The following is a 17,649-nucleotide window of genomic DNA, read 5'->3' on the forward strand; positions in this document are numbered from 1 at the left end:
TATTGAAGCCCCCAATCCAGCCAGGACTCACTGTTTTTCTAAAAAATTGTTAGAATATTTTTTTGCTATACTTCTTTTGTAATATATTATACTGCATTATTAGATTTTCATTTTATAATGGTATCTTTATTTTCAAATCTTTTAATTATTTTTATTTTTTTTTCACAAAAATATCTCATGTACCTGTAGAACCATGCCTGCCTTCTAGATAAAGACAATTGAGAAGCTGTTAGAACCTGATTGGTCTCAGCTGCCATCTCTCTTGCCATCTCCTCAGGAGCTGGGGGAGCAGCCCCAGCACGCAGGAGGGGCTCAGGACCAAGAGCCCAGCTGCCACATGCAGGAGCAGCCCTGGTGGTTCTTGGGGCTGCCCCTCACTGCCTGCTGGGCTCTGCCTCTCTGCTGCCTTCGGGTCAGGGCTGCTGCTTCCCTGGAGCCATGGCCATGGCCAGCTGCAGGACGTGGCCTTTACACTGCTGCTCTCTTTTTGCTTCCACATTGTGCTTCTTTTTTTGTTTTTCTGGGTAAGCCCTGATATCTCATGTACCTTGGTGACAGTCCTGTTGTCTCTATAGTGGCATCCCTGTCCCTGCAGGCAGCAGCAGGCACTGTGCAGCCCTGAGTCACAGCTGCCTCCTTGCTAGCACCACAGCAACAAATGGGGTTCTATTTGGGACTTTGTGGAGTGAAGGACATAGACTTAAAGTCCAAGGGCAGCCTGAGAGGGACCAAGGGCCTGACCAAGAGCTTTATGGCAGCACCTGACAACAACTGGTCTTGGACTCATCTGCATGGCACTGCCCCCCTGCAGTGGGGCTCATGGCCACTGTCAGCCTGGAGAGGAATCCGGAGCTGCCAGGAGATGTCAGGGGATCTGCAGGGAGAACATGCAACGCTGAGTTGGTAGGGATTAGAATCCCATAAAATTAATGGCCATCCAAAGAAGAGTTTCGTAAAGAAAAAAGGGAATCTGAGGAGTCCATGGGGTAAGGACAGCTCTGCCATGCCAGGAGTGGTGCTGAAGAGCCAGCGGACAGAGACCTCTAAGAGTGTAGAATAATTGAGGATAACCTTCTTGAGGCCTCATGGACCAGGTCTGGTGCAGCACTCGCCTGCCCTTTGTGCCCTCAGAGACACCCCATGGCCCTGCCCAGCACTGCCCTGTGCTGCTGAGCCATCAGGGCAGGTGGAAAGGGGCTCAGCAGCAGAGATCCCCATGGACTTAGGTCTCCAGCCCACCCTGAGCAGCATGGGCAGGGAGGGAGACCCCCGGGGATCCCAGGGCACCACAGCCCCTGGCTCTCACAGCAGCACCGCCAGCTTGGAGCTCTGTGGGGAGCACAGGGCAGGAAGCAGCAATGGCTGACCTGGCCAGCACGGACACAGTGCCCTGGGCAAGGCTCTCTGGGAGCAGGGATGGCCCTAGGGAAGAGCAGGGCAGCATTGCTGGGCCTGTATAAAAGCAGAAATGAGAAGGAGAAAGCTCTTTGTGCAGGCCCCTGCTCGGGGCAGGCTGCTCTGTGGCTGGGCCAGGCCTCTTGTGCTGGCCTGGGGAGCGGGGCTGGCCCTGCGGGGCACAGGCACTGTGTGCTGGGGATCTGCCAGGCAGGAGATCAGGGCTCCTGCAGCTTCACAGACCTCCATTTCCTGGCACCATAGCCAGACTCCTCCTTGCTCACCTCAACCACAAACTACACATGCATGAGCTGCCTGCTTCCTCCTCCTCTAGAGGGAGAGGAGGAAATACATCTAGAGGGAGAAGGGGAAAACAAAACAAAACAAAACAAAATAAAACAAAACCATAAAAACTCAGAGAGATAGACACATAAGTAAGGGAAAGGAAAAGAAAAATGAAAGAAAAAGATATTCCAACCCCAAACATGAGGAATATTTAGTAACTTTTCAATTCCCACAAGCAGACCACTGTACTGCCAGTCTCTGAGAAACTGTAACCTTAACTTGGAAAGATGACCCCAATATTTACCGCTGAGCACCATGTTATGCCTGAGGTGGACTGACCAGAGCTCAAGTGCTCAGTCTGGTGTGAGCAGGCAGAGGAGAGCTCAGCAGCCCCAGGGCACACAGCAGCCCCAGCAAAGGAGCCTGGCAAGTAATTCCTTGCAGCCGTCCAGGGATGGTGACTCCACCACTTCCCCGGGCAGCCCATTCCAATGCCTAACAACACTTTCGGAAGAGAAATTCTTCCTAACATCCAAACTAAACCTCCGCTGGCACAACTTTAGCCCATTCCCACCTCATCCAGTCATTGGGCACGTGGGAGAAGAGACCAACCCCCACCTTGCTACAGCCTCCTTTGAGGTTGCTGTTGAGAGCAAAAAGGTCACCCCTGAGCCTCCTTTTCTCCGGGCTGAACAAGCCCAGCTCCCTCAGCCACTCCTCGTAGGACTTGTTCTCCAGACCCCTCACCAGCTTCGTCGCCCTTCTCTGGACTCGCTCAAGCACCTCGATGTCCTTCTTGTAGAGATGTCTTTCGATGTCTTTCCTGTATTGAGGGGCCCAAAACTGAACACAGTACTTGAGGTGTGGCCACACCAGAGCTGAGTACAGGGGGACAATCACTTCCCTAGCCCTGCTGGCAACACTGCTTCTTATACAAGCCAGGATGCTGTTGGCCTTCTTGGCCACCTGGGCACACTGCTGGCTCATATTCAGCCAACTATCAACCAATACTCCCAGGCCCTTCTCTGCCAGGCAGCTTTCCAACCATTCATCTCCCAGCCTATAGCACTGCATGTATACCACAAGTTCCTCACCTATTCTTTAAAAACACATACTCCAGCCCTAGATTATCTTATCCCTCTCCTCCATCCTGGGTTACAATTTTGTATGGCCTTACCGATAAGGTGTTAGTGACTAAGGTAGCATCAGACATAAAAAGTTTCTAGTCTTCCATCTAATTAAACATAGCAACGTATTTCAAATTTGGTTTTATTATTCTAAAAGGGAGAGAACCAAATGTCCTTCTGAACTGATATCACCAGGGCCTGCAGGGATGTCAGGAAGGGCCCAGGGCCTGCCTCTGCTCTGTGGTGCACAGGGAGAGGGTGAAGACACAAAGCGTGGGGCAAAGCCAGAGCTCCTTGTCCTTCTGAGCAGGAAAAGCTTTGTCCTCCAGATCAGGGCTCTTCCCCAGCAAGGTGGCCACGAGCCCAGCCTGTCCTCCTCCTGCCACGCTGCGTGTGCTGGCTGCAGCAGAGGGGAACCCCAGCCAGGCCCTGCATGGGGCTCTGCCACCCGCCTGGCCCCGGCCCTCTCCAGTGCCCTCCTTGCTGCTCTCTGATGCACGCCAGCACCTCCCCGTGCAGCCGGCCATCACATCTGCTGAGGGCCAGAGCGGCTGCTGCAGGGGCAGGGAGCTCAGTATGGCCCTTGCAGCCCCCTGTCCTTGGGCTCGGCCCCAGCCTTGGCTCTGCTGGCAGGAGCGCTCTTGGCACGCGCTTCCTGGCCTCCCCTCGCCTGTGCACAGATGCTGCCCACTCAGGCTGCTGCCACAAACGTGTCCTCACCAGCAGCACCACCCCTTGGGCTGCCTCTCCTGGCCTCCCCATCCCACTGCCTTGACTCCTTGTCTCTGCTGGGCCCCACCTTCCCCACCCAAATACCTTCCTTCACTGTCATCTCCCTTCCCCTGCCCTGTGGATTGACAGAGTCATGGGAGATATGACCTTTAGGTGTTGTGGTGCTTGTCTAATCCAGTTTGGTGATGGAATAGAAAGACAGTTCCTTCACCAGTGATGTACATTCTTCTTCATGTTAGGCCACGATTCCATCTCCTTCACAATTCTTAGAGTGTTTGCTTTATCTCAGAGATGAACTGCATTAGGTCTCTTTGATTAGTCCGAGGCACAACACAATGCTTTTTGCCTTCTCACACTCCAGCACAATACCTGTGTACCTTACTGTGTGTATTGACCTGATGAGTCGTTTCACATTTTTTGCTTTCATATCCCTGACAGAAGGGATTCCCAAACTGGGATATGCAGATGGGTTCTGGATCAGCCATTTGAAGTGTCTTGCTCTTGAGTATTTCAGCCTGAGTTTTGCCACAACTCCTGCAGCCAAATGCGTCTCTTGGCTGTCATTACCCTGCCCCTGTCCTGTGGGATGACTATGCTGTGGGGGGACGTGTTTCCAGTGGTTCGTCTACAAGACACCGTAATGAATACTATGAGCAGGACTAGAGGGGGCCTGCTTCCAGCCAGGGGGAGGCAGGGAAGAAAGGAACAATCGGGTTTACTGGACTGGGTATATTTAATGGCCTGGTACATCAGACCCACAAATGTATCAGGCTATACTGCACAACGGTGCACAGAGTACCCTAATGCCATCAAGCTAGAAAGAGGTAGAACCCACCTGTATTTCTGGAGTGACAGGGGCAGCCCATTAACTGTACTGGAGGCTGAAGTGAGTCTAACTGGGAAGGAATGGCAAAAGCACCCCACTGGGACTGGCCCAGAGGCTATGTGCATCCTCAGCATAGACTGCTTCAGGAGAGGGAACTTCAAAGTTCCAAGGTGGGGCTTTGACGTAGCTGTCTTGGAGACAAAGGACAAGAAACAGTTGTCTACCTTGCTTGGCCTTCCACAGAATCCTTCTGTTGGGGGTTTGCTGAGGTTTGAAGAACAGCAGGTGCCAATGGCTACCATGGTGGTGCACCTGAGGCAGCGTCACGCTAACCAAGACACCCTGATATCCATCCATGAGCTGAGTCATTGACAGGAGAGCCAAGGTGTAGATTTAGAGCATGGTAGTGTGCTTTAGTGATGGACTTGTCAGGACTAAGGTAAAGTTGCCCGACCTGGGTGACACGTCCCAGAGTAGTGTCAGGCACAATGCAATTCTTTTTGCCTTCTGCATCTATAGCACAGGAAGTAGGACTTTGCCCTACTCTGTTGACTGGGCAGGTCTTTTCACTCTACCCAATGTAGGTTTCTGTGTCTGGAAACGGACAATTTCCCCAAAGAGGCCAAGCTCATGGGTACAGCTATAGCCAATAAAGATATATTTTCTTTATTTTTCACCCTGAGTTTTCCACAGAAGACTCAAGAGAGACCATGGATGTCCAGGTGTGTACTGACATTCAGGCTTTATTTCTCAGGATCCAATGGTCATTTCAATCTTGTTTTATTTTATTTTATTTTATTTTATTTTATTTTATTTTATTTTATTTTATTTTATTTTATTTTATTTTATTTTATTTTATTTTATTTTATTTTATTTTATTTTATTTTATTTTCTAAACACACCCCTGACTTATCTTATAAGGGTTTCATGTGCTGGGCTGGACTGCAGTTACAGGGACAAAGACAGTGGAGGTGTCACACCAGCAAACTCTGCTCTTCCTCCCGATGAAGGTCTCCAAAGAAGTCATCCTGGATGAATAGCGATAGGAGAATGATGCTCCAAACTGAAATGCAGCAAAATTCAACCTTTGAAACAATAAAATCTTTTTATTTGTAACTCTTTGAAATCTTCTTCCTTAATTACATCATGCAAGCTCTGCAATTAGCTGCACAAGGCGTGAAGGCTTGAAGAATATGATGGAAGAGATGTTAGGAGTTTCTGCATTTTAATGAGTTCCATTTGGATTTTGGTACTGAGTCTATGAAGCTCAAGTACTGAGAGGAGAATGATGCAACTGCTAGAGAAAGTAAAGTCAGAAGGAAAAGTTGAAGAGACTTGGAATATTAATGGACCCCAGTGAGGGCTGTTACTAACAAAGCCTCCCCAGGGACTTGTTAGGGCAGGTAATTGGAGGCCATGGTTACAGACAGGCAAAGCACTGCGCTGAGAAAAGTTTGGTTGGCTTTGGTAAAGATGAAAAGGCCTGCCCACAGCTACTGAGAGATCCTGCACCCCCATGTCTGGCTCAAGGCTCTTCCTGGGGTCTGTGGGATGTGGTGGGCAGTGTGATGCAATGAGAAGAACAGTGGTACTACACCTCTGAGCTGCTGCACAGGGTTGCAAGGAATCCATGACGCCCCATCACAAGGAATATAACATCTCTCCTCCTAAGCTACTGCCAGGGGGACAAAAAGTTCACGTATGTTGGGGCCCTCCCTTTTTACTAGCACACTCTGCCTTCTCCTCTGCAGGCTTTCCAATGCTTTCCCACACATCGCCCTATTTTCTTGAAGGCTGCAGGCACCCACCTCTATTCACCACCTTGCTCTCATGCCTTGCTTTCACTGATGTCTCATCAGCCCTCACCAGCTGTTCCTTGAAACACAAAGCCAGGGTCTGATCAGAGAGTGACCTCTGGCACCACAGCATGACCCTTTGAGGGACATTTCTTCCTCCTCGTGACCAGTGCCAGCCTTCCATGGAACACTTTGTAGCAGTTTTTTCTTTCCTGCTCTTTCCTATTACAAAAGAAATCTCCAACAGTGTGGAAACCACTCCTGAAGTAGGCATCCCAATCCAGCAGGCTCCTTGCGGCCTCTCAGCCAACCAGACACAAGTCACCTCAGCAGCAGCTTCCAAGCCAGGGGCCTGCTGCTGGCCTTGCAGCTTCTTGGCTACACACAGCCAAGCCTTGTGCCTCCTGCTGTGTAGTCATGGACTCAAGCAGAAGGGACAGGACAACCCATGTTGGGGCCTTCTTTCTGCCTGGGTCCTCCTGGCTCTGGAGGCAGAGGGGATCCCCCAGTCAGCATGCCAAGCAGGTGCCTTGTGCTGGCCTAGCAGGGCCACTGCCAGATATCAGCCCAAAAGTGCAGCTCCCAGGCAGAATTCAATGGTGATCTGCCACCTCCAGACACAAGTGACCTCACAGTCCCTTTCTGTGACACGTTCCTGCTGCTGCCCTATCAAGTGCAGAGACAGAAGTGACCTCACAGTCCCTACCACAGTCACATTCCTGCTGCTGGGGCAGTAGATCCTGAGGCAGAGCTGAATTTTCTCTAGCCCCCTCGGTATCTCTTTTTACTTTCTGGGTTAGAGATTAAGCAAAGTTTTAGTGGGATTGTTTGGTGTTCTGTTTGTGCTGTCACGTCTGTGGTTGAGGTATGGATAAGCTCTGTGGTTTACGGGTGTTTTATATCTGCCAAGGTGTTTAGGGTTAAATAGAGCATTTTAATGTTAGTGTTAAGTGAAGGGATTATGGTTATCAAGAAAGAAAATTGATTCCTTTCAGAGTGTTGTAGTAGCATTGAGGTTTAGGGATTAAAATCACTGTTTCCAGTAAGGTAAGGGACATACATTACTGTTTTAAGTCAGTGTTACTGCAGGATCGGCATAGCATGAATTCGCTTACCTCTATGAAATCATTAATTTCTGCTGGCCATGCTCCTCTTACCACCCCAAAATCTCACGTCTCTTTTTCAGGCTGCTCCTGACCTCCCCATATCTTACTGGGATCAGCTTTCTGATGACATTTAACATCTCAGTGTATCTGTCTCACCTCTGTTGCCTCCTCCATTCCTGAGAAGGAAGTGGCGTTGTAGTCAGGAGGGAAAAGGGCACAAAGGTCTTTAGGTGCATCCTGTGCAATGTGCCCATCAGCTCTACACCTCCACAAAACCATGCTTCCGACCTACAAGTTTTGTTTCCCAAGTGGCTTCTGTGGATCCAGGGTTACTTTTCCCAGGCCCTCTCACATGTTTCAGTTTTGGATGTCCAGGGATGGGATAAGGAAAGCCAAGGCATGGATGGAACTGATCTTCTCAAGGGATGCAAGTAATAAAAAGAAGAGGTCCTATTAGGTACTTTGCTCAGAAAACAAAGGCCAAGGACAGTGTACCCCCCTCTGATGGATGAGAAAGCTAAACTGATAATGACAGGCATGCAGAAGCCTGAGGGACTCAACAACATCTTTGCCTCAGTCTTCCCTGCCACTCAGGCTTCCCAAGTCTTTCACTTCCCTGAACCTATAGATGGAGGCTGGGGGGCAAAGTCCCTCCTGCTCTAAGTAAAGAGGAGCTCTGAGTCCACCTGAAGAAACTGAGCACATGCAAGTCTATGGGGCTTGGTGACATGCATCCCAGGGTCCTGAGGGAGCTGGCTGATGTAGTCGTCAAGCCTCTTTCCATCATATTTGAAGAGTCCTGGCAGTCAGATGAAGTCCCTGCTGACTGGAAAAAGGAAATATCACTCCTATTTTTAAAAAGGGTAGAAATGAGAACCCATGGAACTACCAAATGGTGAGCCTCACCTCTGTGCCTCAAAAGATCATGGAAACAATCCTCCTGGAATCGATGTCAAGGCCCCTGAAAGACAAAGAGGTGATCTCAGCCAGCCAGCATGGCTTCACCAAAGAGTAAATCATGCCTGACCAATGTGCTGGCTTTCTACAATAGAGTGACCACATCAGACAACAACAGAAGACAAACCAATGTCATCTACTTGGACTTTTGTAAGACCATTGACACTGTCCCACATGACATCCTGATCTCCAAATTAGAGAGATATGCATTTCTTAGGTGCACCATTCAGTGGATAAGGAGTTAGCTTGAAGGTCACACCCAGAGAGTGGTGCTCAATGGCTCTATGTCCAAGTGGAGGCTGGTGATGAGTCTTGTACCTCAGGGGTCTGTCCTGGGACTTGTACTGTTTAATATGACATAGACAGTGAGATCGACATTGATATTTCTACGCTTGTAGCCCAGAAGGCCAAAGACATCCTGGGCTGCATCAGCAGAGGAGTGGCCAGCAGGTGGAGGCAGGTGATTCTCCTCCTCTGCTCTGCCCTTGTGAATCCCCATTTGGAGTCCTGCATCCAGGTCTGGGGCCCCCAGCACAAGATGGATGTGCATCCGTTAGAATGGGTCCAGAGGAGGGCCACAAAGATGATCAAGGGGCTGGAGCACGTCTCCTGTGAAGAAAGGCTAAGAGAGCTGAGGCTGTTCAGCGTGGAGAAAAGAAGGCTCCGGGGTGACCTCTTTGTGGCCTTTCAATACTTCAAGGGAGCCTATAAAAAGATGGAGAGTGACTCTTTGTTCAATTAGATAATGATAGGACAAGGGTGAATGTTTTTAAGCTAAAAGAGGGGAGATTTAGATTAGAGGTTAGGAGGAAACTCTTCACTCAGAGGGAGGTGAGGCACTGGAACAGGTTGCCCAGAGAAGCTGTGAATGCCCCATCCCTGGAGCTGATCAAGGGTAGGTTAGATGATGCCATGGGAAACCTGACCTCATGGGGGGCATCCCTGCTAATGGGTGGGGGTTGGAACTAGATGACCTTTAAGGTCGCTTCCAACAGGAGCCATTCTCTGATTCTATGGTCTCACAAACTATACCTCAAGCATGACTCCCATGCCATCAGCCTTCCTGTGGTCTCTCACCTGACTAGAACAGAAGGTGCCTCACCATCATCTTCAATGCCATGTGCATGCTTCTGGCCTTTATGGTTCCTATCTGTTCCATTTCCTGCTGCAGGTCCATCAGATCCAGAGACAGAAGTGACCTCCCAGCCTCTTTCACAGCCACGTGCCTCCTGCAGGCCCAACAGATCCTGAGGCACACCTGATCCCATCCCAGCATTCCCAGCCAGCTCCTCCTTGTAGCCTCTGATCTGATCACATACCTGTCACCTCACATGCCTCTTCCAATGCCATGGGACTGCTGCAGGACCTCACAGTCCCTGCCCTGCCCCAAGGGGACAAGCAGCTGAAGTTAGGGATAGGAGTGGGGTTGAAGCTGAGATGTGCTGTGTGCATGGTGGAGGGCTTTGGGGGTTAGATGATCAGGTTAATGTTTAGGGATTAGAGGGCACCCTCCAGGATCAAGGGAATGGCAAAGCATCGAGGGAGGGATTGGTGTTCGCCTTAGGGATCCTGCTCAAGGTTTAGGATAAGGGCAAGCTTTGAGGACTTCAGTTTAGGTCTGGTTTGGGGGTTAAGGCTAAGGTTGGCATTTTATTCCTTGATTAGGCTTTATCATCCTTCTGCTTGCCCTCCTATTAGCAGATGAGTTTGACATCTGTCATTTCCAAGTTCTGAGGAATGTCTTTGATCCATCTGTCCTTTCCAAGGTCTTTGAGATAGGTCTTATGATGACATCTGCAGATCCACTTGAACCTCTCTCACCCTTCCCACACCACCTCTAAGCAATCTGAAGAGTGACCAGGAGGACAATGTTTGCTTGGGAAAGGGTTTTGTTAAGATCTCTGAGGAGGGCTGTATTTGGCCTTCTCAGAGACCGTGATGGCAGTATCATAGAAAACAGTGACACTCGTGAGGACAGAAGAGCAGGTAGATAAGGCCTTGGCCTGCCAATACAGGACACACACACACCTGAAAACTACATGAGAAGGAAGAGGAAGATTGGATCCAAAATGTAGATTATGAAAGCAAAGACTGTGAGTATCACCTTGGAACTGCGGGACAGCTCCAGCAATGAGGCAAAACCACAGAAGGTGTCTATGACACTGGGGCCACAGAACTGTGTCTGGGTAGAGAAGAAGAAATAATTACTGCACATGAGAGAAATTCCCCTGGTTCAGGTACAGCTGCCTTCTGGAGCCAGACCTTCCAGTACTCGAGCCTTGCAGAGAACAGGGATGGCATACAGCCCAGGGCTGACCGTAGAGCATGGTCCCCAGAAGGAAACACGGCATCTGCAGGTGTTTGGTGACAGGCACCAGCTGAGTGATGAGGGTGTTCCACATCCCAGTCACCGTGCTGGTCATGTGAGAGAGGAAGAAGAGATTTGTGTATGGGTAGAAGATCTTACATGTGTGTTACTGGGAAAACTCAACAAATGCTGTCTTAGTGTCCAATTCCCTTCTTGGGAAAACTTTTAGAGCATTCAGTTCCTCCTCTCTTGTTATGACACATTCAGAGGGGTGAAATGATCCCTGGCAGTCATGGCTGAGGTGTCCTGCAATACACTGGGAACACAATAGGAGTTAAAGGAGGGAAACGTATGTTCTCATGTTCGACAATCAAACTTTAATAGCATAAATCACACTTCTAAAATTAGTCTCAACCAAATACAGCAAGGAGCAGCCAGCGAAGACTTCAGGCTGCTTCAGACACCACACCCCAGCAGAGACCCTGCTGCCTTGGGGAGCTGTCAGCCCTGAGGCCCTGGGGACACCTCCAGGAAGACCAATGGCACAGAGCAAGCGATGCCATGGTCGGGTGCTGTGCTGCTGAGCTGGGCCGGGCTCTTGGGCCCAAGCAGAGCTCCTGGTAAGCGAGCAGCACTACAGAGAGACAGCTGTGCCCAGGAGCAGCTCCTCTGCACAGCGCAGCAGGGCTGGGGGCTCTGACCGCAGCTGGCACACAGAGAGGAGAGAAGGAGAGAGGGCTTGGAGGCACTGAGGAGCGCAACAACAGAGGGCAGCGTGTGGCAGGACACATCTGCAGGCTCTTGGCACCGTGAGGCTCTGGCAGCAGGGCCTTCTGGCAGACAGGTCTTCTACAGCTGGCACATCCGACGGCTGATAGCATCTGGCAGGGTGGGTCTCTCTGTTTCTCCAGTGAGGAGTAGAAAATGCATTAGAGATTGGCATTTAAAATTGGATTTTTCAAGAGAAAGACCTGGGCAGGGACTACCTGAAAGGCAAGACTTTTTCTGTAGCCTCTGCTTGCAGATACCTGTGATAGAGCGGAGGCCGGTTTCATGGTAATAGGTGGTCAGGTTTGTACTGCAAACTGTGACTCCAAGAGAATTGCAGTGAGAGATCAATATTGAATCAATGAACTTCATAAAGTCCCTTCCCACACCTCAGCCCAGAAACTGCACCAACATCATCATTGTGGTCCTCTCAGGTTTTATCCTAGCTGATCTTTAGGAGCTGCGAACCCTCCAATGCCCAGTGCTCTGTCTTTGGGAGGTCTCAGCCAATTTGAGATGACTACCGATTGCCTGCAATGAGCATGAACTGACTCTTCTGCAGGCAGAGCTGCAGCACAGGAGGGGCTGCTGAGTGTCCGTCTGTCCCTCCCTGGCCTTGCCTCCCCTGGCAGCAGCACGCTGGCATTCCTCCTGGCTTCTCCAGCTGGCCGTGCTGCTGCTGGTCTTGTTCCCAGGCTGGCTGGGGATGGGGGTTTCAGAGGCAGTGGTGTGCCCTCGGGGTGTTTGGGGAAAGGTGAGTATGGGGACAAGGTGAGGGGTCTGGAGATGGGCACTTTGAGCCTGGATTCTTTTGCTTTCAGCAGTGTTCAGGTTCTTTTCAGATGAACAACTGAGTACAACTTTCCTGCAGCTCTCACAGGGCAGCTGAGACCAGCACTGATGGAGAGGCTGTCTGTCATCTCTGAGGGACACTGCACTAAAGGCACAGTGTCTTTGCCTCTGAGGATCCACAAGGTTTTACTTGGAGTGCAGCAGAATGCCCAGGATTTATGCCTTAGAAACAGTTCTCCGGTGTGGTGGGGCAGCTACAACCAAAACCACAAAACAAATAATTATATATCTAAACCTCCATACCTCTGCTCTGCAGTTGGGTGAACTAGCAGCAAAACTGGGGAAATCTCTTTGATATCAGCAGTAAAGTTAATCTGAGACTACCCCATGTTCCTACCATGTTCCTACCATGTTGCTACCATGCTACTCCCTCTGGTTGTAGTGCAGGACTGATCCTTCCATTGCCCACAGAGGATCCTCTGCTCGCAGATGCACTCTCAGGCAGAATCAGTGAAAGAGAGCTTCAAAATATCTGCCTGGAAATGGGCAATTTTTTGGTGATTTTAAATGAGAAAACGGAAAGGTTTTTACTCTGATATGTCTGTGGTACATTGTCACTGCCTTTGTCCTCTTTGTACAGGACCTCATGACCAGAAATAACAGATGTCCAATGTCAGCTCCATCATGGAGTTCCTCCTGCTGGCATTCACAGACACGCGCGAGCTGCAGCTCCTGCACTTTGCGTTCTTCCTGGGCATCTACCTGGCTGCCCTCTTGGGCAACGGCCTCATCCTCAGCGCCGTAGCCTGCCACCACTGCCTCCACACCCCCATGTACTTCTTCCTCCTCAACCTCGCCCTCCTCGACCTGGGCTGCATCTCCACCACTCTGCCCAAAGCCATGGCCAATGCCCTCTGGGACACCAGGGCCATCTCCTATCAAGGCTGTGCTGCTCAAGTTCTCTTTTTTGTCTTCTTCTTTGGTTCAGAGTATTCAATTCTAACTGTCATGGCCTACGATCGCTACATTGCCATCTGCAAGCCTCTGCACTACGGGAGCCTCGTGGGCAGCAGAGCTTGTGCCCAGATGGCAGCAGCTGCCTGGGGCAGTGGCTTTCTCAATGCTGTCCTGCACACGGCCACTACATTTTCCATGTCCCTCTGCCACGGCAATGCTGTGGACCAGTTCTTCTGTGAGATTCCCCACATCCTCAAGCTCTCCTGCTCAGATGCCTACCTCAGGGAAGTTGGGGCACTTGTGTTTAGTTTTTCTTTAGCATTTGGTTGTTTTGTTTTCATAGTGCTGTCCTATGTGCAGATCTTCAGGGCAGTGCTGAGGATGCCCTCTGAGCAGGGCCGACACAAAGCCTTTTCCATGTGCCTCCCTCACCTAGCCGTGGTCTCCCTCTTTATCAGCACTGTCATGTTTGCCTACCTGAAGCCACCCTCCATCTCCTCTCCATCCTTGGACATGGTGATGGCAGTTCTGTACTCGGTGGTGCCTCCAGCACTGAACCCTCTCATCTACAGCATGAGGAACCAGGAGCTGAAAGCCACACTGAAGAAACTGATTCTATTTACTTAGCAATAAATTGGCTATCTCACTTTTCTGATTTTACTAACGTTAATCTCAGGCAGTTTGTGAGCTTTAGGTATAGCATTCTTTAAAATTCTTTTTCCAGTTAGATGTTTGCTTTCATTCCTCTTTTCCAGATGACCAGTCCTCTGTGAACCCAGAGGCTTTCTCTGAATGTGTTTATCCCTAAATGACACCTGGCCTCTGTTCTGGTATCTTGTTAATAAAATGAAGTTGCTCATGCTTAGGGTTCTTCTTCCCAATCTGGAGTGCAGAAGACAATCAGGGAATGCCAGGCCTAAGGCATCGGTCTTGTACTTGGGTTTCACCTGGACACAGGGACATGGGGGCACCAGGTTTTGGGTGAGGGAGCGAGGGCTGGACTGAGTCGTCACTGGTGGATACCCATTGCCCCTGGAGACCCTGACAGGTCAAGAAGCAGCTTCCTGGGTTTGAAACGTGACAGGACTGGTGGCATCAAGGAGGTATTGTGAACCACCAGAATATCCTAAGGGTTCTCCTGGGACACTGTGTGCCTTATGTTGAGTGGGCAGTAAGTGGATCTTCACAGTAAAGCTAAGCCAAAGTATGGATTTTCTGATGGGAGCTCTGCAGTGCTAGGACACAGAACGGGGTCACGGCACAAAGGTCTCAGAGGGCTTCAGTGAACAAGTGGAAAGGGCCAAAAGACTGGGTGACCAGGCAAGGGCAGGGGGGTGGGGAGAGGTGGGCAGGGGCTGGGCTGGGCTGGGCAGTGCCTGGCAGAGGGCAACAGCAGCGTCAGGGAGCGGTGGCAGCATGCAGGGGAGGGCTCCCAGCAGGGCTTGGTGCTGCAGAGCCAGGGCTGCACGAAGGGAGCCCAGAGCTGCAGGGGCAGGGGAGAGGAGGCCGAGGGCCAGGGAGGATGCTGCAGGGGCAGGGAGCTCAGCATGGCCCTTGCAGCCCCCTGCCCTGGGCCTGCCTCTGCCCTTGGGCTCGGCGCCGGCCTTGGCTCTGCTGGCAGGAGCGCTCTTGCCATGTGATTCCTGGCCTCCCCTCGCCTGCGCACAGCTGCTGCCCACTCCGGCTGCTGCCACAAACGTGTCCTCACCAGCAGCACGACCCCTTGGGCTGCTTCTGCTGGCCTTCCCCACCCCACTGCCTTGACTCCTTGTCTCTGCTGGGCCCCAACTCCTGCACCGAAATGCATCCCTTGGCTGCCAGTGCCCTCTCCCCTACCATGGTGGGATGTGTTTCCAGTGGGTCATCTACCATGCACCATAATTAATACTATGAGCAGGACTAGAGGGGTCCTGCTTCCAGCCAGGGGGAGGCAAGGAGGAAAGGGACAATCAGGTTTACTGGACTGGGTATATTTAATGGCCTGACACATCACACCCACAAATGTATCAGGCTCTACTGGACACTGGTGCACAGAGTACCCTAATGCCATCAAGCTAGAAAGAGGTAGAACCCACCTGTATTTCTGGAGTGACAGGGGGATCCCAACAGTTAACTGTACTTGAGGCTGAAGTGAGTCTAACTGGGAAAGAATGGCAAAAGCACCCCATTGGAACTCGCTTGGAGGCTATGTGCATGCTTGGCATAGACTGCTTCAGGAGAGGGAACTTCAAAGTTCCAAGATTGCACCACTGGTGGGGATTTGGCAGAGCTGCCTTGTGAAAAGACCTGCCCAGTCAATAGAGTTGCTATTGACTGGGCAGGTCTTTTCACATTACTCAATTTACTTTTCCATGGCTGGAAGGGAACAATGTCCCCAAAGAGGCCAAGCTCATGGGTACAGCTACAGCCACTTGAAGAAATATTTTCTTTAGTTTTCATTCTGAGTTTTCCACAGCAGAACCAAGAGAGACTGTGGATGTCCAGTTTTCTAGTAAGATTCAGGCTGTATTTCTCAGGTTCCAATGGTCATTTCAAATTTATTTTATTTCAAATTTATTTTATATTATATTTTATTTTATATTATTTTATTTTATTTTATTTTATTTTATTTATTTTAATTTTATTTTTTTCCCAAGGAACCCCTGACTTGTCTTAGAAAGGGTTTCCAGCGCTGAACTGGGCTGCATTTACAGGGACAAAGACCACTGCTGGCAGTGGAGGTGTCAGAACTCCAGACTTTGCTTTTCCTCCCTATGGAGGTCTCCAAAGAAGTCAACCTGGATCAATAGCAATAGGAGAATGATGCACAAAATTGAATTGCAGAAAAATCAACCTTTAAAACTAGAAAAGATTTTTATTAGGTGCTTTTTGAAAACTTCTTCCTTAACTACAGCATGCAAACTCTGCAATTAGGTGCAAAAGCTGGGAAGACTTGAAGAAAACTATGGAGGAGATGTTAGGAATTTCTGCATTTAAAGAGTTCCATGGTGTATTGTGGTGCTGAGTCTATGAAGCTCAGGTACTGAGAGGAGAATGATGCAACTGCTAGAGAAAGTAAAGTCAGAAGGAAAAGCTGAAGTGACTTGGAGTATTAATGGGCCCCAATGAGGGCTGTTACTAACAAAGCCTCCCCAGGGACTAGTTAGGGCAGATAATTGGAGGCCATGGTTACAGACAGGCAAAGCACTGTGCTGAGGGAAGTCTTGGTTGGTTTTGGTGATGCAGAAGAGCCAAGGCCTGACCCCTGGAAGTGGGAGGGGAGACCCTGCACCCCTACATCTGTCTCAAGGCTCTTCCTGGGGTCTGTGGGAAGTAGTGGGCAGCGTGATGCCATGAGAACAACAGTGGTGTGAAGCCTCTTAGCTGCTGCACATGGTTGTAAGGAATCCATGAGACCCCATCACAATGAATATAACATCTCTCCTCCTAAGCTCTAGTCAAGAGGACAAAAACCTCAGGGCTGTTGGGACCTTCCATTCTTGCTAGCACCCTCTGCCTTCTCCTCTGTAGCTTTTCCTACGCTGTCCCACAATTTGTCCTATTTCCTTGAAGTCTTCAGACACCCATCTATGTTCACCACCTTGCTCTCATCGCTTGCTTTCACCGATGTCTTGTCAACCCTCACCAGCTGTTCCTTGAAACAGGAAGCCATGGTCTGATAAGAGGGTTACCTCTAGCACCACAGCATGACCCTTTGAGAGACATTTCTTCCTCCTCGTGGAGAGTGCGCAACTTCCATGGTGCACTTTGTTGAGTTTCTTCTCCCCTGCTCTTTCCTACTAGCAAAGGAAAGTTCCATCAGGGTGGCAACCACTCCTGAAGTAGGCATCCCAACCCAGCAGGCTCCTTGCAGCCTGTCTGCAAACCAGACACAGGTTACCTCAGCAGCAGCTTCCAAGCCAGGGGCCTGCTGCTGGCCTTGCAGCTTCTTGGCTAGACAAAGCCAAGCCTTGTGCCTGCTGCTGTGCAGTCATGGACTCCAGCAGAATGGACAGGACAACCCATGTTGGGGCCTTCTTTCTGTCTGGGTCCTCCTGGCTCTGGAGGCAGAGGAGATCCCCCAGTCAGCATGCCAAGCAGGGCCACTGCCACATGTCAGCCCAAAAGTGCAGATCCCAGGAAGAAGTCAAGGCTGACCTGCCACCTCCAGACACAAGTGACCTCACAGTCCCTTTGTGTGACACGTTCCTGCTGCTGCCCTATCAAGTGCAGAGACAGAAGTGACCTCACAGTCACTGCCACAGTCACATTGCTCCTACTGGGGCAGGAGATCCTGAGGCATAGCTGAGCTCCTCAGAGCATTCCCACCCATCTCCTCCTTGTGGCCCACAAGCTGATCAGATCCATGGCCCAACACATTCATTTGGAGTTAGGGTTTTGTTTAGGTCTCTTAAGCAGTTTTCTAGTGTTAAATAGACCATGTTAATGCTACTATTAAGGGCAGAGATCAGAGTGATTAAGAGAGTAAGAGCTAGGATGAATCAGCTATGGGCTGAGTTTTGTCTTCTAGAGGTACGCTGAGGTCACTCATTAGAGTAGTGGATTCCTGTCAGGGGGCTGAGTAGCATTTAGTTTTAGGAATTAACTTTACAGGTTGAAG

The 17,649-nt window shown here is 50.2% G+C and overlaps 1 protein-coding gene across 1 annotated transcript; it reads left to right on the forward strand.

The window, feature by feature from the left end:
• Positions 1–12,755: 12,755 nt before the first annotated feature.
• LOC311428076 (olfactory receptor 14C36-like) lies at positions 12,756–13,676 on the forward strand (the record flags this gene model as incomplete). Its single annotated transcript, XM_084539636.1, has 1 exon — positions 12,756–13,676. The coding sequence occupies one exon, from the start codon at positions 12,756–12,758 to the stop codon at positions 13,674–13,676; it is 921 nt and encodes a 306-aa protein (XP_084395762.1).
• Positions 13,677–17,649: the final 3,973 nt, after the last annotated feature.

Source organism: Aythya ferina (assembly GCF_964211825.1).
Source record: "Aythya ferina genome assembly, contig: HAP1_SCAFFOLD_29, whole genome shotgun sequence".
NCBI lineage: Eukaryota > Metazoa > Chordata > Aves > Anseriformes > Anatidae > Aythya > Aythya ferina.